This window comes from Protomyctophum bolini (assembly GCF_963924005.1).
Source record: "Protomyctophum bolini genome assembly, chromosome: 13".
Classification (NCBI taxonomy): Eukaryota; Metazoa; Chordata; class Actinopteri; order Myctophiformes; family Myctophidae; genus Protomyctophum; species Protomyctophum bolini.
Genome location: NC_137874.1, coordinates 36,183,675 through 36,207,965, shown reverse-complemented (window position 1 = coordinate 36,207,965; position 24,291 = coordinate 36,183,675). Strand labels below are relative to the sequence as shown.

At 40.1% G+C, this 24,291-nt stretch overlaps 1 protein-coding gene across 2 annotated transcripts; it reads left to right on the top strand.

The window, feature by feature from the left end:
* Window positions 1-14,213: 14,213 nt before the first annotated feature.
* Window positions 14,214-20,484, top strand: LOC308327109 (T-box transcription factor TBX2b-like; the record flags this gene model as incomplete). 2 transcript variants are annotated; one of them, XM_080780274.1, is made up of 7 exons in its annotated part: window positions 14,214-15,101; window positions 15,481-15,748; window positions 17,016-17,162; window positions 17,377-17,453; window positions 17,582-17,706; window positions 18,708-19,198; window positions 19,556-20,484. In XM_080780274.1, exons 1-7 carry the CDS (start codon window positions 14,761-14,763, stop codon window positions 19,952-19,954), a joined length of 1,848 nt encoding a protein of 615 aa, XP_080636400.1. In that variant the 5' UTR covers window positions 14,214-14,760. The 2 variants fall into 2 exon arrangements, with proteins under 2 accessions (XP_080636400.1, XP_080636401.1); XM_080780275.1 differs by lacking the exons at window positions 17,582-17,706; window positions 18,708-19,198; window positions 19,556-20,484 and having other exon boundaries at window positions 17,377-17,457.
* Window positions 20,485-24,291: the final 3,807 nt, after the last annotated feature.

The window sequence follows — 24,291 nt, the reverse complement described above, 5'->3', positions numbered from 1 at the left end:
TTTCTGAAGGACAAAAAACAAATGAGCTACATGTTAAGATGACAACAACTCTTGACTGAGGCAGGAGAAATGGTCAAGTTTCAAGGGGGACGAGAGGGGGGCGGGGGCAGTAACCAAGTAGCCTATACTTTTACTGAGTATTTCCATTCACAACACATGAGCTTGTAGAACAGTTAGAATGTCGTTTTACTTGTCATCTTAAATATGATGCAAATACTTTTTTACTCAAGTAATTTTTTGAATAGGCTATACAGGACCTTTACTTGGAACAGTAAACATTGCTACTTGTAGGCAATTCAAAATCTCAGGCTACTTATTGAAAATGTGAAACCATTAGACTGAATCTATATCTTTAACTTTAAAAGTAAAAAGGCATTCTCCCAAACAGGGAGTGAATCGTGAAGGCCACATTTTAATAGAAAAGACAAGTGAAGTGACTCAAAGCAATTCTAACCTATTAATCCCAAACCTTTCATCAACACCATATAGCCTACAGAAACCACCATCACGGATTTAAGAACAGACTTCTCACCTCACAACAGACAGTGTTCCAGTTCCACGTCGTGTGTTCCTTGCAGAAAAAGAGATTAAGCTGTAGTATTTCCTGAACGTCAGTCTGGGCTTTATGTGAAGCTGTAGCTGATTACCAGATGAATCACACCTGTCCACTCTCGTTGTGCGGCGTGCGCCTATTGGTTGTGCGCAACAGGTTAATTAGGATGATAGGATATGTCTCTCAGCTGTGTCTGTCTCGTTTGTTGTCATTATATTGATAACGTGAAATCTAAAAAACAAAAGAAAAAACAAACAAACAAAAAAACATTATTAGGTAGGCTAACTGGAAATTATAACAAACAGTAGCCTATATAACCAGGTTAAAATAACCAACTCAAAAAACAAAATCTACAAGGATTTATATAAATAGAAGTAGCCTAGGATGTGTGTAAACCAGTTTTAAATAACCAAATCTTGGATTACATCATGGGTCTGTTCAAATTGGTCATCACACAAGTTTTAGAAATTAAAATATACAAAAGATATATAGGCCTATATAAAACTAGAAAGGTGCTCGTCAGAGGAGAGCACATTATATACAGGCCTCCTGGTGGCACATTATATTATAGGCCAGTCAATCTAAGATTTGACCACAACATTTTTGCAATAGTAATCGTTCAAGGTTTGTTTTTATAATTATGATCCTTAGGGTCATCCAAATAACATATTCATGGGTAATAAAAATCGAATTACAATATTACTATAGGCATATATAGGTTTTCAATGGTACCCCAACGTTCAACCCCTGAATTTACCATGATCTAAAATTTATATAATAATCCAATTTTAATATGTTATTTGGATGACCCCAAACCACACCAAAGGGGTTGGGTTCGGACAAAACTGTTTTAGGGCAATGGTGTGGCCTACCTTAAAAACACTTGATTTGGGCTGATTTGGGATCATAAAAAACGATTACTATTGCAATTTATTTTGCTCAAACCCTTTTTTAGCTTAGATTGACTGGCCTAATAGGCCAATGTGAAAAGGGTGCCATGTCTTCTATTAGGCCTTTCACAGCAATCGGATGCTGAATTTATGATTTGAGACATTTTCTTCCAAAAATGTGTTGTGAACCTAGTGAAAAGGGTGGCATATTCCTCTAGTGTGCTGTGTCTGTATGACTGCATGTATTGGTTGATTCCTCGCCGACTTCGGCACTGTGTTCCATAGGACAGCAATTTAAACTCCACAGTCCTCAATCAATCAGTCCTCGGTTTCTTTAATGCCAGTGTTTCTTCAGGTCGATTATTTTCTATGTGTGTGTGTGTGTGTGTGTGTGTGTGTGTGTGTGTGTTATGACTATGAGCGTATAGGTACCCGGAACCGCAATGGCAGCGGTCCGGACCGGTCCATGTTCGCCTACAGGTATAGCCTATATCGTATATGATAAGACCAGAATAGGGACGCTAGGGGTTATTGTGGTTAAGAAAGGTTTTGAGCATCTGGCCCCTGTTAAGAAAGTGAGAACTTTATTATGTACTGATCTTCTCTTTATAGCGAGCTTCGGAGTGTAACACAATGGGCTATGAGAACAGTGTTGTGGTAAGTGGAAACATTTGTTACGGTATAGTCTTCACTCTTCAGCTAACATCGTCCTACCCTATGGCTTTTTACAAGTGTCAGCAGCAGTTACATTCAGCGGTTGCTGTAGCAGCACGGGGGAGATGAAAAGGTGTCAGTGGAGGTCATACAAAGCAGATGGGTGACATGCTATACGTATGCTCCCTCTGCACATACATGCACGCACGCACGCGCACACACACACACACACACACACACACACACACACACACACACACACACACACACACACACACACACACACACACACACACACACACACACACACACACACACACAGTCCAGCCTCAGAGTGCCCTATGAAATTTTCATGATGAAATTAGGCTGTTGTTCATCTCGCACCTGCAGGCTCTTAGTGCGGACAGGACCGGAGTGGTGAGAGAGAGCTGTGAGCAATGAGCATAGTGTCTGGGCCACCGCTGGACCACTCCTGCTCACCACTTCACCCATCCCTCCCTTCAGACAACATCAGAAACACTTCAACACGCCTTTAATGGCCAGCCCGCTGCCACTCTTGGGAGGCTCCAAAGTAACTGCTTTGAGTGGAAAAGGTTTCTCAAAATGATGGGAGATGACATGCCCTCCTTTTCTCACATTGCTGCTGGCTCCGAGTCCTCCATCAAGCAAAGCAACTGGCCGTTATGCTCGGGGAAAAAACGTCCACAGGTTTCTTTAACAGCCTGGCAAGAGGTGAGCCTGTAGACTTGGTTTAAATCATTTGACATGGTCATGGACATGGTCGAATTTTGCGTGTACTGCCATTGGATAGAGGGTGACTTGTTGCTATACACAACGGATGGTTGTGTAGCAACATTGTGCAGGGTTGTCAACTTGTCACCCAGCTCTGTCTCTCCCATCATAGGAGCTTACCAGAGAGAGGGGTCTGTGTTCTAGTCTACACTCTACAGTACACTTTAAAATACTGTATGCTGCACACGTTTGCATTTATCTATTTATTTTACCCCTTTTTACAGTTAAATACAGTTGGAGACTTGGATATTAACACATCTCCAACCACCATACAACGGTATGTCTACAGTATGCCCATCCCCCCTTCCCAGCTCGACCTGTTCGTTCACACTGCAGTCTCTCCCTTTGTAACCTCTTTCTCTAGCTCTCACTCACTCTTTCGCGCTTGATTATCCACTCTCTTGCTCACATACAGACAAAAACTCATAGAGACCCTCATGGCCGCAGTGCCTGCAGCAATATGTCACTTATTCATCTCATTGGCGCATGTGAGCATGAAGTGAAAGTAATCTGTCAAAAAGCATCATCTCTTACCAAAGCAGGACTTTCTGTGCACAATATTCACACCCTACAAAGAGAAGTTTCAATGAGCCATGATTAGTTTTGACTGAGTAGTATTCATATTACATTGTAGTGTCAACAAAGAATTGATTTGAGTTTTCTTAAACCCTGTAGCACTGAGATTTGTAAAAATGCATTATTATTAATACTATTTGTCTGTCCAGTTTTCATAGCAAGTTTGATGTTTTAGAAATAGAAGTTACTCTCGAGTCTCAACCATGTTGATTCACATTTATATCCACATTCAAAATAGGATTCACCATCACGAAGACTGAATGATCTATGTGTGGATTATATCTGCAGGTTAATTAGCTATTCCCAGTAAGTAGTAACCCAGACTGTTAGAAATGGACATTGACTGAGTGGACCACAGTAAATTAAGACAAACAGGGCTTTCTTTAACTCATGCAGTATAGCATAGGATGGAGGCAGGAGGTAGAGATCTGGGAACTGGAAGGTCCCTCGATCGACTTTGTTTTGACCTAGTGGCTGGATGTCAATGGAATCTACTTTGCACCTTCATGGAGGATGAACCCTAATGATTTTGGTTCAATGGCCTTGTTCCACCCTTAGACTATAATGCTCCACTTGCACACAGAATCTCAAATTCTAATGGGAAGACTGCTATGAAACATTCATAAAAAAACTTCATACTCCACTGAGCTGCTGATTTTGGAGACTACATGGCCTTTCAAAAACACTTTGTTTTAACCAAACCATGTCACTTACAATAACTTTAATAAGTGCATTCATTCTCCATGTAGAATATAACCATTTGATTGACCCTATGACCTTTCATCTAGAATCAAAATGTCAACTTTGCACTTTTGCACATGCCATATAATCAATACACAGATTTCAGGATGAACCCTACTGAGTATTCCTTCCCCAATTCTGACACATTTTTCTTTTCATTTTCAACACCACTAATGATAGCTCATAGAGAAATGGTATTTTGCAAACGGCATTGTGATGGTGTATACCGGAATGTCCCTATAGTGAAACAGGAGTTGTACATCTTACTGCATGAGGCTGCATGGGTTGAACAGCATGGAGCTTTAATTGCAACCTCCAGACATGTCATCTGGCTTTGAACATTCTTGCCATGACTTATCTGGAGGTCACCTCAGACCACAAAGTGGTCAAAGTCACAATTCTGCAATCAACTTACTGCATTGTCACTACTCAAATATTTTGAGAAACATATTTTAGTGAACTATTTAGCTTGTGTTCTGTATCTCGGCTACATGAGGGTCTGGCCTAGCCCTGATACATGACTCTCGTAATCATCATGGCAGTCATGTTTCAGGGCTAGGTCTGGCCATGCCCCTCAATTGTACTCCGAGTTTAAATATACTGTAGGTTATGATATTAGGTTAGAGCTGTGTGGAAGATTGACTTTATTGGTTAAAATTGGTTGGTACCTGCTGATGTCAGCACAAAACGCTTTTGTTTGATAGAAAGTAATCAATAATTATACTAAAATATATATATACTACTGTATATATATATATATATATATATATATATATAGTAAATCATAATTATGGATCCTGAATGTTAATTACCATTCATTTATACCGGTTGAAGGCAATTTGAGGCAATCTGCTTGACCAAATTGAAATCAAAACTTGGATATGTTTTTCTTGTATTTATTTTTCTTTAGTTTTTTGTAATTGGCTTGCTGTATCAAAAACAAACCAAAAAAGAACCAATTCTGTACTGCACTGCATCATGGCTAAAATGTTCAAAGTTCCACCTCTGACTCTCCTTTTAAGGAAGCAGTAAGGCACGTCTGAATGAAATCTATGTGTGTGTGTGTGTGTGTGTGTGTGTGTGTGTGTGTGTGTGTGTGTGTGTGTGTGTGTGTGTGTGTGTGGTGGACCGGTGGTATAAGGCAGTGACAGGATCTTAAGCCAAAAATATTAAATTACTTGTTTGTGTGCTAATATATTAACTCCAACCGCACTGTTGTAGTGCAGTCAAACAAAGGGTTATTATAACAGTGCCAAGTTGGAATGCAAGGCCAGCAGCATTAACGTGGTATTTCAGACATGTCGCATTAGAGGAGGAGAAAAGAGCCTTTAAGTGGCACCTCGATGTCTGACTCTTGGTTTTGTTTACCAAAGAACATTGAATAGTCTAATAAATGCCGACATACTTCCCGTTTCATCCATTATAAAAAAAACAGTAAATGGAGGGTGCCTGCATGGTGGCTCAGCCAGTTAGTGCACAGACCACAATGCTCCTTGTGAGATGTGAGGACCCTAGTTTGAATGTTCTTTAGCTTCTTAGACCAGTGGGATTTCAGAAAAATGTGAATATGTTAGAGACATTTTGGGGTAAAAGTGGGGAACCAGGCTTAATTCAAGGGTTCTGAATCTCAAATATGGATGCCAATTTTAAGCTATTTCTTCAATAACTAGCCGGGCAGTTATGATGTAATTTGTTTGCCAGCCAAGTCTATGGACTTTGTTTAAGGCCGTAATGACAACGCAAGACGTCATCTGGCTGATCCTGAAATAATTTTGTTTGTTTTTTCATACAAAAAACAAGCCAGGATGGACAAAGGAAACCAACGTGAAATCATATCATCATACATCATCATACATTACATTCCATGCTCAGCCAATCAGCTGAGCACATTCCGTGCTAAATGGACAGACAGATCGACAGACACACATACACACAAGTTTCACAAGAAACAAATACATTGAAACAGAACCAGATAATTCTTAGAAGAAAGGAGCCAGAATGGAAAAATGAAAGAAACAATACAACTGTAACAAAGTGACGTACAATAGCAAGTACTCAGTCTGAGTCTCATAGGAGACCTGTGTAAACTTCAGAAACCCGCCTACCAGTGACAAACAATATTTAAAAGTTTTATATTTAGATTGTCATATAGTGAAAACAATGGCCTCCATTATAGCATGCTAACTTTCCAGGAATAGAAAGCCTGCAGTTTCTATTAGCTTGGATTCCCCATCCATCGATGACGTCACTAGTAGGCGGGTTTCTGAACCTGTCCACAGCCCTCCTCTGAGACACATACCGAGTGCCATATTACCAAAAATGGTGACATTTCTTTTTTGGTGCCATTATCATGAACATTAGTGAGGACCCATTATATGAGGAATTAAAGTTGAAAATGGGTGAAGTCATTTAACCTTTAATAAGCTGAGGCCTTGCGTGTAATGTTGGCTGCAATAAAGTGTTCAAACTATTCAGTCACATGATGCGAATGTTGAATAATTTCTTTATAAATGTGAGGTTAAGCCTTACACTGTCTTTCCAATAGACTAACTGTCATGTTCATGAGGGGTGTGATTCATCACCTTGTGTATAAGGCCTGGTGTCTCTTTCGGTAGAGAACACATGGCCTGAGTGTTTCATGTGCATGAGTTGTGCTACAGTAAGTGGGAATTCAATTCCCAATCCTGATTCCATAATGCAACTGTGTTTCCCAAAAGTGAATCTTTTGTTTCTTTTTTTTCTTTTATTTTTTTCCAACTTTTTTTTTTCAGAAATAAAATTTTCTCCATTTTCCCAAATAGTGGAAAATATAAAATCTACTCAAACGCATTAGCTCACAAGTCACACGTTGCATCGCAACGCTTATATCGGCTATTTTCTTCTTCTTTGTTTTGTTTTTTGTTGCAATAGACAGAGCTTTATAGTCCTAATGCATTTCATAAGTTTGGGTCCCAAGGAGACAACAAAATAATGTATCTTTTGAGTCTCAAACTGAAAGCCATACATTTCCCCAGCCATGAATTTATTTCTGAATGTCATGTAATATTGAATAGCCCCTCCTCCCCCAATTCCCATCCAACACAACACATCCGTCACATGCCCTCAGGCTAGGAAGTAGACTTGTTTGGATATGAAAGGTCCCTTCTGCTTCCATGAAGCACACAAGGCAGCAGCACAGACCATGCAAAGGTACTCTCCTTGCTATTAAGAGTTTAAAGAATATTGAAAAGTGCCTCTAAAGCCAGCTCTATTATATGAAAGAATGCAGGAGCATATCCAGGAGTAATCCCATTGATGGGATTATTGACACTTTCAAGAGTTAAATTATTGCTAAACATTTGCATTTAAAGAAGTCTACAAAATGTAGAACTGTTATTTTGATCAACGTTTGCCTGTTATCTCTCCTATACCAACATCAATACAGCATGGAATTGTGGACAAACCCTTATTCAATGACAACAAAATATTCTTTAGTTCTGGGTCTGAGAGGCTATCTCATCAAATGGTGGTCCGTGGCTCAAATGCTTGACGTGAAAAGGGTTGAAAACCACTGCTCTACTACACCACATGTTTTTGCCAAAAATAGACGATCTATAGCTAATGTTTCCCAGAATGTTTGCCTATTTTGCCGAATGTTTGCTGGAATGCCAGAGGGTTCAAGTTGTTACGTTTCTCCAACTGGCCTCAGTTGACTGTGAAGGTCAAAACTGTAACACAAGACTTATAGGTGGTTGCCATTGCCCGCCGGGCAATGCCCGGCCTCTGTTGAACTTCATGATGATTTAATTTACATCATGCATACTCCCAAAAATGTTTGTGGTGCTGGGAGTAAATCCCCTTAGATAAGAACATCACAAACACTTTTCTTTATTTGTCAATGTTTCGGTCAGATAAGGACCTTCATCAGCACCTGATTTAATTTGGACCAATTTATTTGCAGTCTGTAAAGCAGGAGCCTCTGTGTAATGAGATTAGCTCTCACTCCCAGAGACTGCGCTGGTCCCTTAGTCGTAAGTTCGTAACCAGCTATAATGTAACATAAAATTCTCTAGTGATTACATTAGCCTCATGTGTCAGACAATGGGGCTCTCTCACAAACATTAGTTAAATCTTTAATGTGCACAGTAAAATAGAGAGAGAGTAAAAACGGACCCATTTGCAAATGCTTGCTTTTAGTATTAACTTAAGTGTTTCATAGTTTCACCGACAGCAATACAACCAATGGAGAAATTGTCTCAGTGGGAGGCGGGATGTTGCTGAAGAATCAAACACTACCAATGTATTATCCACTTATTCTGGGGGGATAATTGCTGAAAATAACAATGTTACGCCCAGGGTACGATATTATCAATACCTAAGGTGCCTATTCGATTTATATTGTGACTCTTAATTTCATTGTGATTCAACGATTGTTACGATTCGATATCACGATTTCTTGCGATTATTTCCCCCCGCCAAGTTATGTAGCTTTTGTTATACTAGAACATTTTAAAACAATTAGAGTAGAGTGACAACTAGAGTGGTGCCCATTGGGCACTGGCCTGCTTGGAACGATGCAAGTTGGAAATGCATGCCCCACCCAGTTATTATGTATGTGTCCCTTCTATGCCCATATATGGAGTTCTTGTAACGATGGAAGTTGGAGATCCATGCCCCACCCGGCTATGCAATACCCGTGTCAATATGGAGATTTCTGTATCTGTCTCTCTGTGTCCCTTTATTCCTATATGGAGTTCTGTGTCAGGCATGCCCAAATATGGAGTGTCGATCAGGCATGCCCAAATATGGAGTGTTGTGATGTCAGAACAGGCCAGCTCCAGGCACTGCACTCCTTGTGGTGGTGTGGAATGCGTGTGTCGGTTCTCGAGTTACGTGCATTACAGACGTACACACGTACGTACGACAGACAGACAGAGACGTGGTGCATTTATAGATATACCCTGAAGAAGGCAACCTGCTTGCCGAAACGTTGGTTTATTAAAGTTTCTAGCATCGTGACTACGAGCGTTTCTTTAGTCTAGATAGGTAGAAGTGAAATATTGACACTCAATGAAAAAAATAGATTCTAAATCATGCCAAATTGCACCCTACTGAAAACCAGTGTCAATTACAGGACCTTTATCTTTTTCTTACAATTAACAACGGTGAAGAGGTTAAGTCTGCACTGAGTTGACTGACACTGATCAGGCATATGACTTTGAATCAGGCACAGCATGTCCACTCATCCGGTTACTTGAATTGAATTCACTCTAAAATGACACTGTGGATTGGATTGCAATTATAACAGCCAGCTGTGAACAAATTCCATTAGGAGATCCTCGTGGAGGCAGACTCTAAATTTCAGGAAATGTCATACTTTCATAAGTTGAGCCATGCTGGTGACTCACCTCTACCTAAGCCAGGGAAAATAAAACAGTTAGATTCCGCACCCTTTGTTTTATTTTATTCCAGTCTCTCCATGACCTCTTAATATCCATATAGCTACATATTTGCATATTTGTAATAATAATAATGAGTTTTCATAGGGTAGACTGTAGAGTATATAAGACTTGACATAAGGGCTGAATTTCATAATGAACCTTATAATGTTCCTCGTGATAGTGCAGCCTGATTCAGTCACTTCGTGGACTGGTCTATTGTTTTTTTACTTTGTTACATCCAGTATTATTATTCTTTGTATTATCTTATTGTATTGTACAAGTGTCAGCACAGACTTTGGGGAACATGTCCCACCAACATTTCACTGCTTAAAACTATTATTAATATATATATTAATTAATAGTCCTGTTAAGTATTAACTATCACACTTCTGTGTCTTTTGTCTATGTGAGATAGCCTTTAGTCCAGAGAAGCACCACCACTAAAAACTCCATGGATTGGATATTCACCTGGAAATTGTAATTCCAATTTTCATTCAGTATTTAAATAGTACTTTCCAGCAAATATACAGTACTTTCACCAGAATTCTTCTTGTCATCTGTCTATTCAGTGTTACGAAAGCAGTGCCTCAAGAGGGCCCACACTTTTTTGACTTGAGCGCTATACTTTCAAAATGATCAACAAGATCTATCCACCAAAAACAATATTATCCCATTGCTGAAAATAAGTTAAAAAATGTACCTGAGGGGGCTTTGGAATGGCGGCACTGTCGTCACATATTAGACAAATGCACCCTTGAAAACAAAGTATTGCTTGTGGGTTTGAGCTGACAAGGCCCTTTTGATGTCAATAAATCAAGTCACCTTAATTCAAGTTGCATGCCAAAAAATATTTAAAATAATATCATTTAAATTATATATTTTTAGGGGCATGTCATGTGGTCTACCTGCACACCCTTTGTGATCTACTGGTAGATTGTGATCTACCTTTTGGGCACCTCTGCAAGTCTAACATAAGCACAGGCTGCAGCACATCCACATGGTATAAGGAAATATGTTTCAGAATAGCAACAACCAATTTACTCCATGGTGGACATCAAGACAGCAAATAATTATTCTTGTGTTCTGAGCTAACATGTACCAAACCATGGATGTTGCTTTATCATTGAGCTACCCGTTCCGCTCTGTCACGGCATGATCTCAATAGAAGAGCTAAAGCAGTGCTTAGATGGAGTTAGAGTGAGAGGAATCAGCTTCTACGTGGATGACTTCAGACCTCCGAGCAGTATGATGGCTTTCAATACAAAACAAAGGACGACAGCAAGCAAAATATAAGAAAATACTGTAGCTGCTTATATGCTTGCCAGAGTAAGTGTTAACTCAGGGTGGACTGGACCCTAACGCAGAACGGAACTCAGGAAAAAACACTGAAACCAGCAGGATCACACTTGACTTAACTTGCAGATAATACGTACGGGTCTAAAATAAACTGAACAGGAACACACAAATAAAGTATAACACAACTACTCAAACATACACTCATTTAACTGAAACACAACTCAAACTAACACTCAGAAAACCAAGAACCTGAATAAACTATAATGAGCAACTGAAAGAATGCACAAGAAAAGTCTGTCAGCTCAGCAGGTGGACCTCAGGTGAATCAACCTACAGTTTGCATGCACTGTAAAATCACAGATGTCACACACTTGGTCTTTGGATAGCTGAACACCTCTCTGCACCTATATTGTACTGTATATCAGCATCCCATTTGTCATCTTGAGCTCCACATTCAATCCAGAATAGAACTGTATTGGGATCTGAGCTTCAGCAGGGTAAGTACTCCAAATAACCCTTAATGCTTCTTTATGCTTCAGTGAAAAACACACACAAAATTAGCAGTGAAGATGGCTCACCAACCATCAGTTCATGATACTGTATCAAGCTTATGGCCTTGAACTCAAGATGACTTGCGGTGAAATATGGTTGACCTAGCATTTAACTTAATGTGTCCCAGCTGTGGGTTAAGGGGAAAACTGTGCTCCATTGTCCAGATTGATTGCCTTCCTTCCGGCTGCAGGCCTCATCTGATGTACTGTTGGCTGCCAGGGAAATATGGCACTGGCACTGCAACAAAACGTTCATCCCACTCAGGTGAAGTCAGAGAGAAGTGAACTCAGCCACTGTCACTCCCACCTTCTTCACAACATCTCTTATTATGTATCTGAGACAGAGTCAGACAGGAAGCTCGTGATTTTTGTTTGTTGAGGCAGAAATAATGCATTCCAAAGCCATCTGTCTCATGATGGCACTGATTGCAAGTTATTACCTATAACTTATTATCTATAACTGGTGTAGGCATATAGCCTACACAGTGGTTCCCAACGTGGGGTCCGGCCCCCCTAGGGGTCCTTGAGGGAGTTCCAGAGGGTCCCCAGCTAAGTAGTTGGGAACCAAATCGACCCTTATGGGTCTGGAAATCAGAGAGTGTACAAATGGAACCAAATGGAATTAAAATGGTTGAGAATCAGAGCCATACAATTCTTCTCTAATGGTCCCTGGCATGTCTTTTTCAGATGGGGTTCTGCAGGCTAATTAGTGTCAATTTGGGGGTCCTTGAGTTTGGGAACCACTGATATAGCCTACGTATGGTAGCAGTCACTTCCTAGAATGAGGCTTCCCTCCAGTAGCACTAAACTCCCCTCAACGACACTTCCTTTATCATTTCACCCATCCTGTGAAGAATAACCTTACACTACAGTAACTGATAGGTGATCATCTTTTAACACAGAATATCTGGAAACCTTTTGTGAAAAGGTTGGTCATGGGCCAAGAAACACCTGATAAACTTCAATCAATCATTTACACTCGACATGGCAACTTGCGCACTTTATCGCGCTCAGTGGAGTCTCTCGTCGCTAGAGACGACTCAGCCGAACAATATTTACTACCACAGAGCTAAAAACAAGCAATTAGTGACGTGAAGCTAGGCAAGCCAGTATATACGCGTTTTTGGCCACTGACTCCAGTCAAATTAGCCTGTTCTTTACAACACGTAACAATCCAAGCTCCCAGGCCGAGGGGCGTCACCATTCGGCACAAACCTGGGCCGGAATCCGCACTCGCAACCCAGAACCACCATATAATCAAATGGATAACGCAAAAAAAGCAAACCGCTTGTTTCCATTTAAACTCCAAAGGCCACACCCATTTAAATTCTCCAATATCTCCAAAGCAGCGCACAAGGCATTGGCATCAGACTTGGCTTATAGAGCCACCAACTTGTCAGTCAAGCCACCAGCCACGCCCCCCCTTCCACTTCTTGGAATGTCTCCACTAAAGGGGTCCTCGTGGGTGTCATCTGACTCTGCTTAGAGCTTCTGAGTCTGACTTACTAGTCGACCCCTCCTGCCATGTGCACTTCCAACTGTTTTGGAATGTCTCCAAAGGGGTCCTTTTTGGGGTGTCATCGGACTGTGCTCAGAGCTGATGGCTCTGTCAACCCCTCTGCCACACACCCGTTTTATTGGAATGTATTTCAAGGGGGCTTTGTGGGGTGTCATTGGACTCACCTCGGACACCCCGGGTCATGCCATGCCAACACATGTATAGGGGGATGTTCTTCCCCTGACTGAAGCCTTTGATCGAGGGACAACTGAGGAGAAAAGAAGGCTTCAAAACATGCATATGCATGTCGTGACAAACAGATTATTTGACCCCAATGAGTCACATTCTACTGAGTCACGTTGAAGCTCTTGAGTGGCCAGGCAATGGCATATATTTAGCGGGCTTACTCATATGGCCTGAGAAGTATATAGCTAATAAGCTATAATTTATTACCCATATATTTTTTATTATAAGCTCTGTCTCATGCAGTTTTGACAAGTTCTTTTGCATTTTCTTAATTACCAGTGAGGCTCAGTCAGTGGTTGTCGACCATTTTCAGGACCCCCAAATTGATATGTCAGGTCCCCCCATAAGAGAGTTTTTTTTTTTCAAATCTAAAAGCTCACAAACACAATGTGTTGTGAGCTTGTATAGCTATTTTAGAATAGCCAAGAGGGTTAAAGTGGTAGGTTCATGGCTAAACTGAGTTTGATGCTATACTTTTCCTGTAAAAACATAGCATCCTCAAGGACACTTGGGGGTCTCCACTATAGAATTAAAGTGGCCCTGGGTCCTATGATAAAATATTGTTTAACCTTAAACGGCAACATTTATTGTGGGAAGAAACCTATAGGAAAATAATTTTGATATAATAATAGATATTATGTCACAATAGTGGCCATCTTTGGTTAAAACATTTTAGTGGGCCTAATAAATCAGAAAAGGGCCGAATTGTAAGCTATACTTTCATTTTTTCTTCTTCCATTACAGTATATTTGTATTTCTATGCAAATCTCTACACACTTACAGTGAAGCAGTTAGCTATTTTGGCGACCTTAACAAATATAAGCAGCATAACATTTCCAATTTAATTTAGAAATAAATAATTGTTAGAATCATCACATTAAATGAGTATAGACCTATTTTAAAGTGTCTATATTATGTTATGACTACAGCAGGCATAATGTCACATATTCTTTTGAGTAGCCTATAATCAATGTTATTCCTTTATTACACTCGGGCTGGTCGAACTAAATGAAATGTGACTTCTGGCGTCCCCCTATAATTAACACAACTACCATAGTTTGTTCAAATGAAACAGGCAGTAACCACGCCCATCGCGCTCCTGGTTAACCAGACGATAAAATCAGCAGTCAATGGAATTTGACAGTAGCCAGACTACTGTAGCCTAGAATGAGTTAGGGAAAGGCTAAAAAGGTTTTCAGTTGATTGGTTATCATAACTGAATCTTTTTGCTCTCCAAATACCGGTATATATGCGCGTAAACAGCCTTCAACTTGCTGCCATAATTCCCATGCATTAGACACTAGAAACTAGTAGAAAGCTGTCTTGCCCATGAGTAAAAGTATCCTCGAGTTTCTTGTAGATGCCAATTCCTCGGTGTAAAGGATCTCTCTGTGAGTGTGTAGTGTACATGGATCTGAGGCGCTTCTGAGCTTCTCTGGACAAGTTAGCCTATAACTCCATCGCATAGCCACGATTGGAGTGATCGGCGGCGCACGGATGAGAAACCCAATATAGACTGCACGCACCTGCACGGGTCTCGGTCATGATGGCATATCACCCAATCCACGTCCACGGGTCGACCGGGTATTCGATGTCATCTTTCCTGGCTCAGCCTTCGTTTTTTCCTGCACTGACGTTTCCTCCAAGCGCCCTTACCCAGGCTGTGGCGGACAGAACGGAATGTGAAGCCGCAGACGCAAGGCGATGCGCTGCTTTAGGACATCGCTGTGGACCACCACCACCATGCCCCTTTAAAAGTTTGTGGCCAGAACTTCCAGAAGACGAAGTGGACGAGGATGAGCTGAACGTCTCGCTGGATTCAAAGGATTTGTGGAATGAATTCTACAAAATGGGAACAGAGATGGTCATTACGAAATCTGGAAGGTAAAGATGTCCAATATTCCTATAGACAAATGTAGGAAGTGACACATAGCTTTCTAGGCTACTCATCTAAACTTTCAAAAGCAGACCCAAAGTAATGTATCAATCTTAATCCTGATTCCTAAAGCCTTGTAATGTTAGTCTGTTAATTAATAATACCGTATTATGTAATAATGAGTTACCCCGCATTATTATTAATTGATTTTTTTTCATTCTTTTTGTTTTACATTTGGTTGTAATTATTTTTATTTAGCCTAACTTTTACCGTGGATCCCCACGGCTGTGGATCCAAATAAACAATTCAATTGTTTAATGGTTTATTTAGGCCTAATGGCCTATACCGTTAATATAATAGCCTGCATGCTTTTATTCTGTTCTACAGGAGAATGTTTCCTCCTTTCAAAGTTCGCGTCAGTGGCCTGGATAAGAAAGCAAAGTATATTCTACTAATGGACATCGTCGCTGCTGATGACTGTCGCTATAAATTCCATAACTCCCACTGGGTGGTTGCTGGCAAGGCAGACCCGGAGATGCCCAGACGGATGTACATCCACCCCGACAGTCCTTCCAAAGGGGAGCAGTGGATGACCAAGCCAGTTGCTTTTCATAAACTCAAATTAACCAATAATATTTCGGACAAGCATGGATTTGTAAGTGTAATGACACGATCGCTGTCCATGGTGCTGAAATCTTGTGTGCGTGCGTACATGGTTTGTGCTGTGAGTGTGCATGTGCCCAGGGGCATGCAGGCAATGTTTTGTTTACCTTTGTGTGTATGTTTTAACTATAATCAGACTACATTAAAATGTAGGGTATGTATGGGTTAGTCATATTTTAGCAATATTGTTCAAAGTATATATATTCTGATAGTATTGCCAGAGTGATTGTTCAGTTCACTGTCTCTCCAGCCCTTTGATGACAGGAGAATACATTTTCAGGTAGGGATACAATCCCAGCCAATCAGGATTTAGGAGTAGTGTAGAGCGTATAGGCCAGTAGCCTATAGCAGTGGTTCCTAAAGTGCTGTCCGAGTTCCAGGGGGTCCCCAGCTAAATGATAGTTTGGAACCAAATGGACCCTTATGGGTCTGCAACTCTGAGAGTGTACACATGGAACCAAATGGACACTAATGGGTCCATTTGTACACTCTCAGAGTTAAATTAACATTGATTTTACAATATAAATTGGGGGTCCCAGAGATAGAAATGCCATTGAATGGGTGTCCGTAGACTAATTCATGTCAAACCGGGGGTCCTTGAAATGAAATGGTTTGAGAATCACAGCTAGAGCCGTAAAAATCATCTCTTATGGGGGTCCCTGGCATATCTTTTCAAATGGGGGTCCACAGGCTAATTAGTGTCAATGTGGGGGTCCTTGACATGAAAGGGTTTGGGAACCACTGGCCTAGTGTTCCAGTTCCAATTTTGTCTGGTCATTTATTTGTGTTATCACTTTGTTTAATCTGTATCCTGACTCTCTACCTTGATTGGATAAGATTGTTATTCAGACTTGAAAATGCATTTTTGCGTTTTATAAAGAGCTGGAGACTCCTGTTACTGAACAAACACTCTATTCTATAGCAATGAGTGCTATCAGAATATAGAGCTATTTAACACTTATTTTAACAAAATAAAATACCTTTAATTAACTATATGCATGCTTTTCTGAACCTGGATTGTGCCCCGCAGGGGACTGTATACAGTTTCTACAGCATTATGGGGTTTGGGGGGTGGGGGTTGTCTTGTGCTCTGTCTGGCCCCAGTGCTTTCTAACTTGCTTGTCAGTTTGTATATGTTGTTTTCTTCTTTACTGATTTAGAAATATCGTTTCTTTATGCCACAACATGCCACAATCACCACTGCCTCCATGCTGAAGGACAATGATGTGATGCATTGTGGTCTTTCTCTAATTTTGCAGACAATTCTGAATTCGATGCATAAATATCAGCCCAGATTTCACATTGTGAGAGCTAATGATGTAATGAAGCTGCCCTGCTGCAACTTCCGGACGTATGTCTTCCCCGAGACAGAGTTCATTGCAGTCACGGCGTATCAGAATGATAAGGTAAACTTTAACACTATCCCGCACGCATTTCACAAAAAAAGAAATAGTTGCAGGAAAGTACAAACATTTTTTTAAGTAGGTTACTAATGCAACAAACAAGAGCCTTATATGGACATGAATTCACTTGCTGTATAGCCTAGAAAATCCAAACACCTTTCAACCTTTTACATAATATGCACAATGACAGCCATATCTTTCCCCCCTTCTTCTGCAGATTACACAGTTAAAAATTGATAACAATCCTTTTGCTAAAGGATTCAGAGACACAGGGAATGGTAGGCGAGAAAAAAGGTAGGCTGCTACATAGCCTGTGTGCAATGAGCCACTTGTTTGGCAACCAGGATGCATATTAAACAGATTTATCACACTATAATATTGATGCACACAGGTGGATTTACTAATCAATGGTTGATTTACAGGAAGCACCTAAACCATCTGTCGCTGCACAAGGAATATGAGGAAGGTGCAGACTCTGACGAGTCCAGTGAACATCCAGGTTCCAGGGTTCATTCTCCACTTGATGTATCTAACCCTGCAAATCAAGGTAGTAACACCCGATAGCTTTTAATAATGACAATGCATAAATAACGTAGTCCTGAACTAATACATGCTGAAAGTGTATAAGTAGTGTATAAGTGGGTTTCACTTTCAGGCTATACTATTATTTTGTTCTGCACCTAGATAGTGTCTGGCTTTGTAAAAAGCATTGATTTGGGGAAAATGACAATTGGCCTATACATAAAAACAGCCTTTGGGTATACTTCATTCTTACACAGTGCAGGAGGATGCTAAACGTACACCAGTCTTAGTAGTGGTGCCAGCTCACGGCAGAAACATCTAAAGAGATAAGTCTTAAAAAGACAAAAGAGTGGCCGCACACTATAGCTAAAAAGTGCTGATTGTATATTAGGATGCAGAGTAGGAACCAACGTTTTGGCAGATGCCTTCTTCTTGACCCTGAAGCTCTCAATACTGCAGCTCTCAATACTACAACATAACCTTTCTTATCCATTCTATCACATGGCAGTGTCGCTTGCCAAAAAGTACAGATTTTCAGCCAACCAAAAAGTAATGTGTTTACTTTATTTCAGTTAGTCATGAGCACCCTTACTTCCCAAGTTAATTCTTCTACAATTTCAGTGCGGGAGATGGCTTATTTACATGGTTTTGACATTTACTCCATTTTAGATCATGATAGTTAACATAGATAACGTAGAAACGTTAACTTGATAGCTGAATTAGATAATTTGATATTATTTAAAGATTGGTTAGATTGAGGCTTTTTGTAGAATTATAACCACATGATATAATTTGAGAGTAGATATGTCTGAATGAAGACCAGAAGCCTAGCAGGTGGTTTCAATTCCAAGCTCTGTTTCTATTGGTATTGCATGATCGTAAAAGAAGAACACTACACGTTTTAGTTGAGCTTCAGGGCAATGAAGCCGCAGTCAGTAATTCGAATGCTCTTCTAATGTCATTGTTCACTTGTGATTAATCTAATTTCAGATATGTATTTGAAAGCATTGTATTCTTTTTCTTCAGATGAGAAAAACAGCGACATTGGACAGGATGTTGAGGCCCAAGATACTGTAACCTGTTCAAATCCTTTGAGCCAAAAGGGCAAGGAAACACCAAGGAACAGTTCAGACCTCAGGAACAGTGACTATGGGTCAAGGGAAGAACAAAATATGTTCAGACATAAGCACCGCAATATGAAAGAGTTCCAGAAGAGGGATTTAAATACAGAAATACAAGATGGAATTGTGCCAACAGAGAGCCCACCACCATTTAGTTCTTGTTACCTACAGCGCTTGGCGATCCAGGACTTCCAAAGTCAACAGTTTTTAAGGCCATTGAATTCTGGACAGAGTGGTTCAGTGGTTCCAGAATCGTTGTCCGCTGTTGGTAAGGGACACCTGTTTGGCTATCTGTCAGGAGCAAATGGACTTGAGAACAAATGCTTACCTTCTCAAAGCATCAGCTATTCGAGTTCCTTCCTGTTCCACCTGTCGCAGCACATTTTGGCGTCTCAGGTAGGCTTGCCTTGAAGAAAGATAAAAGTACTTTTAATTAACAGTGTAAAGGCGCCACTTTACCCATTTTCAACCTATCTTCGTATAATTGGTCCTCTCTAATTTGCTCATTAATACGATAGCACCATTTCTGTCTTCTCGCTCTGTGTTACTACCAGTAACTTCAAAGTCCGATTTGGACATGTCAAACAAGATTTAAAACTTACAGTATATAAAATATTATACTGCATCTACTTTAATGCAAGAACAATCGCTTCTATTTCAGAGTGCTAACTTTGTGAGAAGAGCAAAGCTGTAATTTCTACCTTCATATCCCAATTGACAATACATTTTACGTTGTTTTATATTTTCTTTCAGGGAATTCCGGGGACACCTTTTGGAGGATTCTTCCCATATCCATACAACTATATGGCAGCGGCGTCCACAATGGCCCCAGCACTGCTCACCTCTTCAGCAACCTCCGGCATGTACAGGAACGCCAGGCTCGGCACCTCTCCATCAAGCTTGCGATTCAACCCTTATCAGATCCCCACCTCTACTGCACCAAGCAATCATTTTCCCAGCACTAACAGACTGTCTGGCAAATTAAAAGCAGGATCTGTGTTGTTCAAATCAGACAGCACGGACTCAGTTCCGGTGTCTGACTGTCACAATACTGGGATCAACAAGATTTTGTCACCTAAAGCTCTGATAAAGGTTTCTACTAATGAGCTGCAAAGTATAGTGGACTTGAGAAAACAAACATGCCACCCATAAACTCATGTGATGAATAAATCAATTCACAAATAATTTCACCTAAAATGATCTAGTATGACTGTGTAGCTGCAGTTATTTTTTTTATATATATATATACTGCCACAAGGAAACAAAATCTAATTGTAAATGGTTAAAATATATAGAATATTTTTGGGTAGTAAATGCTCTGCAACATTCAAATTGTGTAAATATGCAATAAACTTAAAGATTAATAATACATAACTTATATTAATTTATTTTGTATTTACATTCATATAGATATGTAGTGTTCTTTTAACACGTGAAGATGTGATTTCTACCAATTTAAAAAAAAAAAGTGAATTACATGCCCGAAAAGTAAGGACTGCCACCTGTAATGAGCATCATGTAAGTCAGCAAACGGGAACAATGGGGCTGGGTGGGCCAAAGAGCTCTATATTCCCATATGGCTATAAACTAGAGTTAGGTGCTCCCCATCTCTCTCCAGTTATGAGGATATTCATTTTCAGTTCGGGATAGCAATTTCATCCAATCAGGAGATGGAACTACAGGAAAAACAAGTGAAATTGAAATTGGAACAAATTATGAAATATATATATTTAACCAGCCAACCAGGTGGACGGGGACGGATTAACCACCACGAGGGCCCCTGGGCCGTAATTGTTTTGGGGGGGCTCCGATTTCGGGTTTTTTCTTTCTTTTTATTAATATTTTTTACCTAAATTTCACACAATCAACAGCCGATGAAGGTCCCCAGGAGCCCTTTTCAGGGCCTCAAACCCAGTACTGTGCAGTCCAGTTTCCCTGATGGGCCCCTGAGAGCCAAGGGCCCCTGGGCTTTAATTGCAATTTTCACAAAGATTCTGGCCTTCACTAATGTTTTCTTAGCTTTGATGCTTTCCAGAGAGTCCACAGCAAAATTAGGAACAATTAACCCCTATTTTATACTTTGTTTGAAAATAGCACCAATCTACATACGTGTAAATGTTGGGGTCTTTGATATGACAATGTTGAGAAACACTGCTTTAGAGGTTTTAACCAACTTGAAAATTACAATTATGCATTTGATTTTTTAAGAAGAAACTTACGAATAATATTAGTGAATGATTCTTTTTAGGTTGAGTTCTGTTTTGCCTGGCACCAAAGAAGGAAAATATTTTTATTTATTAATTTTTTAGTTCTTGAGGCGCATTGATATGATTTCCCTGAATAGCCTGCCTTACAGAGTCTAAATTAATTTAAATTAAACCATGTGAAAATGTTGTCTTAAAATTATATCCGTTTTTTCTTCCTGGTGTTGCGTGACAATACCTCACTGCTGCAACATTCTTCACTCTTGTCATCTCTCAAGTCCATTGAAGCCGACAGTCAACAGCTCTGTAAGACTGGGAGGCCCATGGACCTAATGAGGTTGATTCTGATGTGATGGTTTTGGACAGCGATCCTCCATTCTCTCTAGACACTGCTTCCCCTCCCTCTCCTGCAACATGTGACTCATTAAAGTTCTTCACAATTACACTTTCATGTCAGATTTTTCTGTTAACATGCATTTGTAGCCAGCTAGCCACACATCATTGCGTAAGCAGTCATAAATAACACCAGGTTTTGCAATGTGTCAATGTTTCTGTGTAGAGAACAATGCGCTCTTGACATTGCACTTTGGTTTACCATGACAGTCTGACAGACTCTATTCAGAACATGCAACTAAGTTGCAGTTTCGACAGGCCAATTACGCCCTGTATACTTAGTTGACCGAAGTCCCCCAGGGGTATATACTAACTAGACCCCGACCTGTTATCCCTCCAGTCTACACTAAATATCTTACCTGGCTGGAAATGATTGTGAATGTTTGTCCCAGAATATCTATATTAAGGTTGATGTGGTTAAAGCACATTCATTAATTGATGACAGAGAGTTCTGTTTTAATATGGATAGTCACTGCCCACGAGTGTGATGTGTTTATGTGTCTGTGTGCAGGTAAGTGTGAGATCATAATAACAGAGTATAGCATAAACTCTGGTCATACAGTAAATAAGAGTGCAGAGAAAAATGTGTCTCAAAGTCAAGACATCACACCATCTAAAAAAAAATAACATTTAGGGTGACAAAACCTTTGAGACCTTAAGACTACGGCGGAAAGACTGGACTGGACTGAGTGCAGTTCTGATTGAAATGGGAAGTTTATTCCAGTTTGGGAGATAGGAGGGAGAAACGTCTAGGATGCATTGTCCTGCAGTGTTTTATGCCATCAAGTGATATGGACTTGCACATCATTAGGCTGCAAATAACACCTGGCCATTAGTCAGTTTGCATCTGGACATACAGTACCATTAACATCAGCACCATGTCACGGCTTGAGAGGATGGTGGCTCTAAAGTATGGGTGTGGGTGGAGCAGTAGTAAGGATTCAATCTGATCTGTTCAGTAATAACTGATAATGTGCCATTCTTCTGGAGGAACGTGTTGTACTCATTACGGTTGGAATCCATATGGGACTGGGGTCAGGCAGGTCCTTGGCTGGAGCCACAGTCCAGCAGTTGTTTGGGTTTGTGTCAAGTCAGCTTAAGCATCAAGGTGCCTAGATTCACAACCTCCGTATACAGTATTTAATTAAAGCCGTCATTGCTTTAATTATATACTGACCCTCAACCCTCCAATCTAATCTGCTGAAGTGTTGTTCCTATATATATCCAAGCCATACTAGGAAAGAACAAATAGATGGTATAATGATTCAGGGATGTGAGTGATTTGATCCTGGCTATAGTGCTCCAGCACAAAAATAGATTTGCTGCTAAACTAAAAATAATAGACCACTTTTGAGATTAGTTCATTTGGTTACATCATGGATGTAGATTTGGGGGAAGTACTAATGTCCATTAAGCCAGGCATTCCCTTGGCTGCACAAAATGCCAAAAGGCTAAACTGACATTCCTTCATGATTGGTGAGTGAATGGCATTTCACAGTATAGACCAAATAATTCTGACATCACCACAATAACAAATTTACCCCTGGGTACACATAGAAATACTGTATAACCATATATATGATGGTATAACAACGTATATTATTTTTGTCTCATTTGTTTAGTTGGCTTCTCTTTCATTCACCACTGGTCATATTTGTGCAAAAATATAGAAACTTCTTAAGGGTTCACAAACATTCAACCATCACTGAATCTCAGAAAGGCTAAATGACTAGAGCAGGATTATTAAGCATTCTCCCCCCCAAAACTTTACTTAACCTAGATGACAGGTTGCAAAGGGACAAGGAGGGAGATGACCTTCTAAACATGTACACAGAAGGTTACACCGACTCTGGGATATGACAGGTAGTGCTTCATTGTGACAGAAGGTCATGTCACTTTGGATATAGACACACCACTTGAATACACTCTTTAAGGGCTAAACCACACTGACAGGCGTCATTCTCAACACTGTGAAGACATTTCAAGACAGACTATTTCCCAACTGACAATGGGTGGTCAAAGAGTTCCAAGACTGAAGCCCCCGCTTCAAAGAATTGTGTGTATATACTGTATACTACATATATCATACATTATGAGCTGACACCTGTAATATCCATAACGACCATATTTGGAAGTAATGTGGCAAAGTCAAACAGACAGGCCAGGGTTAAAGAGGTCAATTTTATTACTCAAATCCTTTTCTATACACCTCAGCACAGCTCAGTGCCTCCACAGCACTCCAATAGACAAAATAAAAAATGTATCAATCTACCCTTGTTCTGTGTAAACAAGGACATGCTGATCAAGAAACTTACTTTAGTACAGAAAAACAAAAATGTTCACAAATCAGTCTGTTTTGTGTGCATAACCAATTTCTAAGGTTGAAGAGGAAAGCCATTCTACAGTAGTTAACAAATCAGGTGGACCTTGTACTTTTAAAAAAACACGATATTAAAAACACAATTTACAATTTAGGCATTTAGCAGACGCTCTTAATCCAGAGCACAGGTAAAGATGAGAAACAGCTAGGTTATCAAACATGACATTCCTTTGAATTTGTGTTGAGTCAAACAAACATGGGCTTCTCTATAAGACAAGACAAATGAATGCAACTCACTAGTTGCATGGAGGAGTAAATATATTTACATGGAAAGAATTGGGGCCCACTGGCATAGCAGTCCAGACGCATACCACATATAAGCACATGCCTGTGTCGCAGGTACGAATGCCATTACAGACCTTTTCTGTGTGTCCTTCCCAGTCTCTCTCCATTTCCTGTCTATCTGCACTCCTGTCCCATCAATAAAAGGCAGAAAAGCACAAGAAATATCATAAAAGAAAAAAACAACGTGAAGAATTCCTGCAAAGTTCTATGTGAATGTATTTAATTTG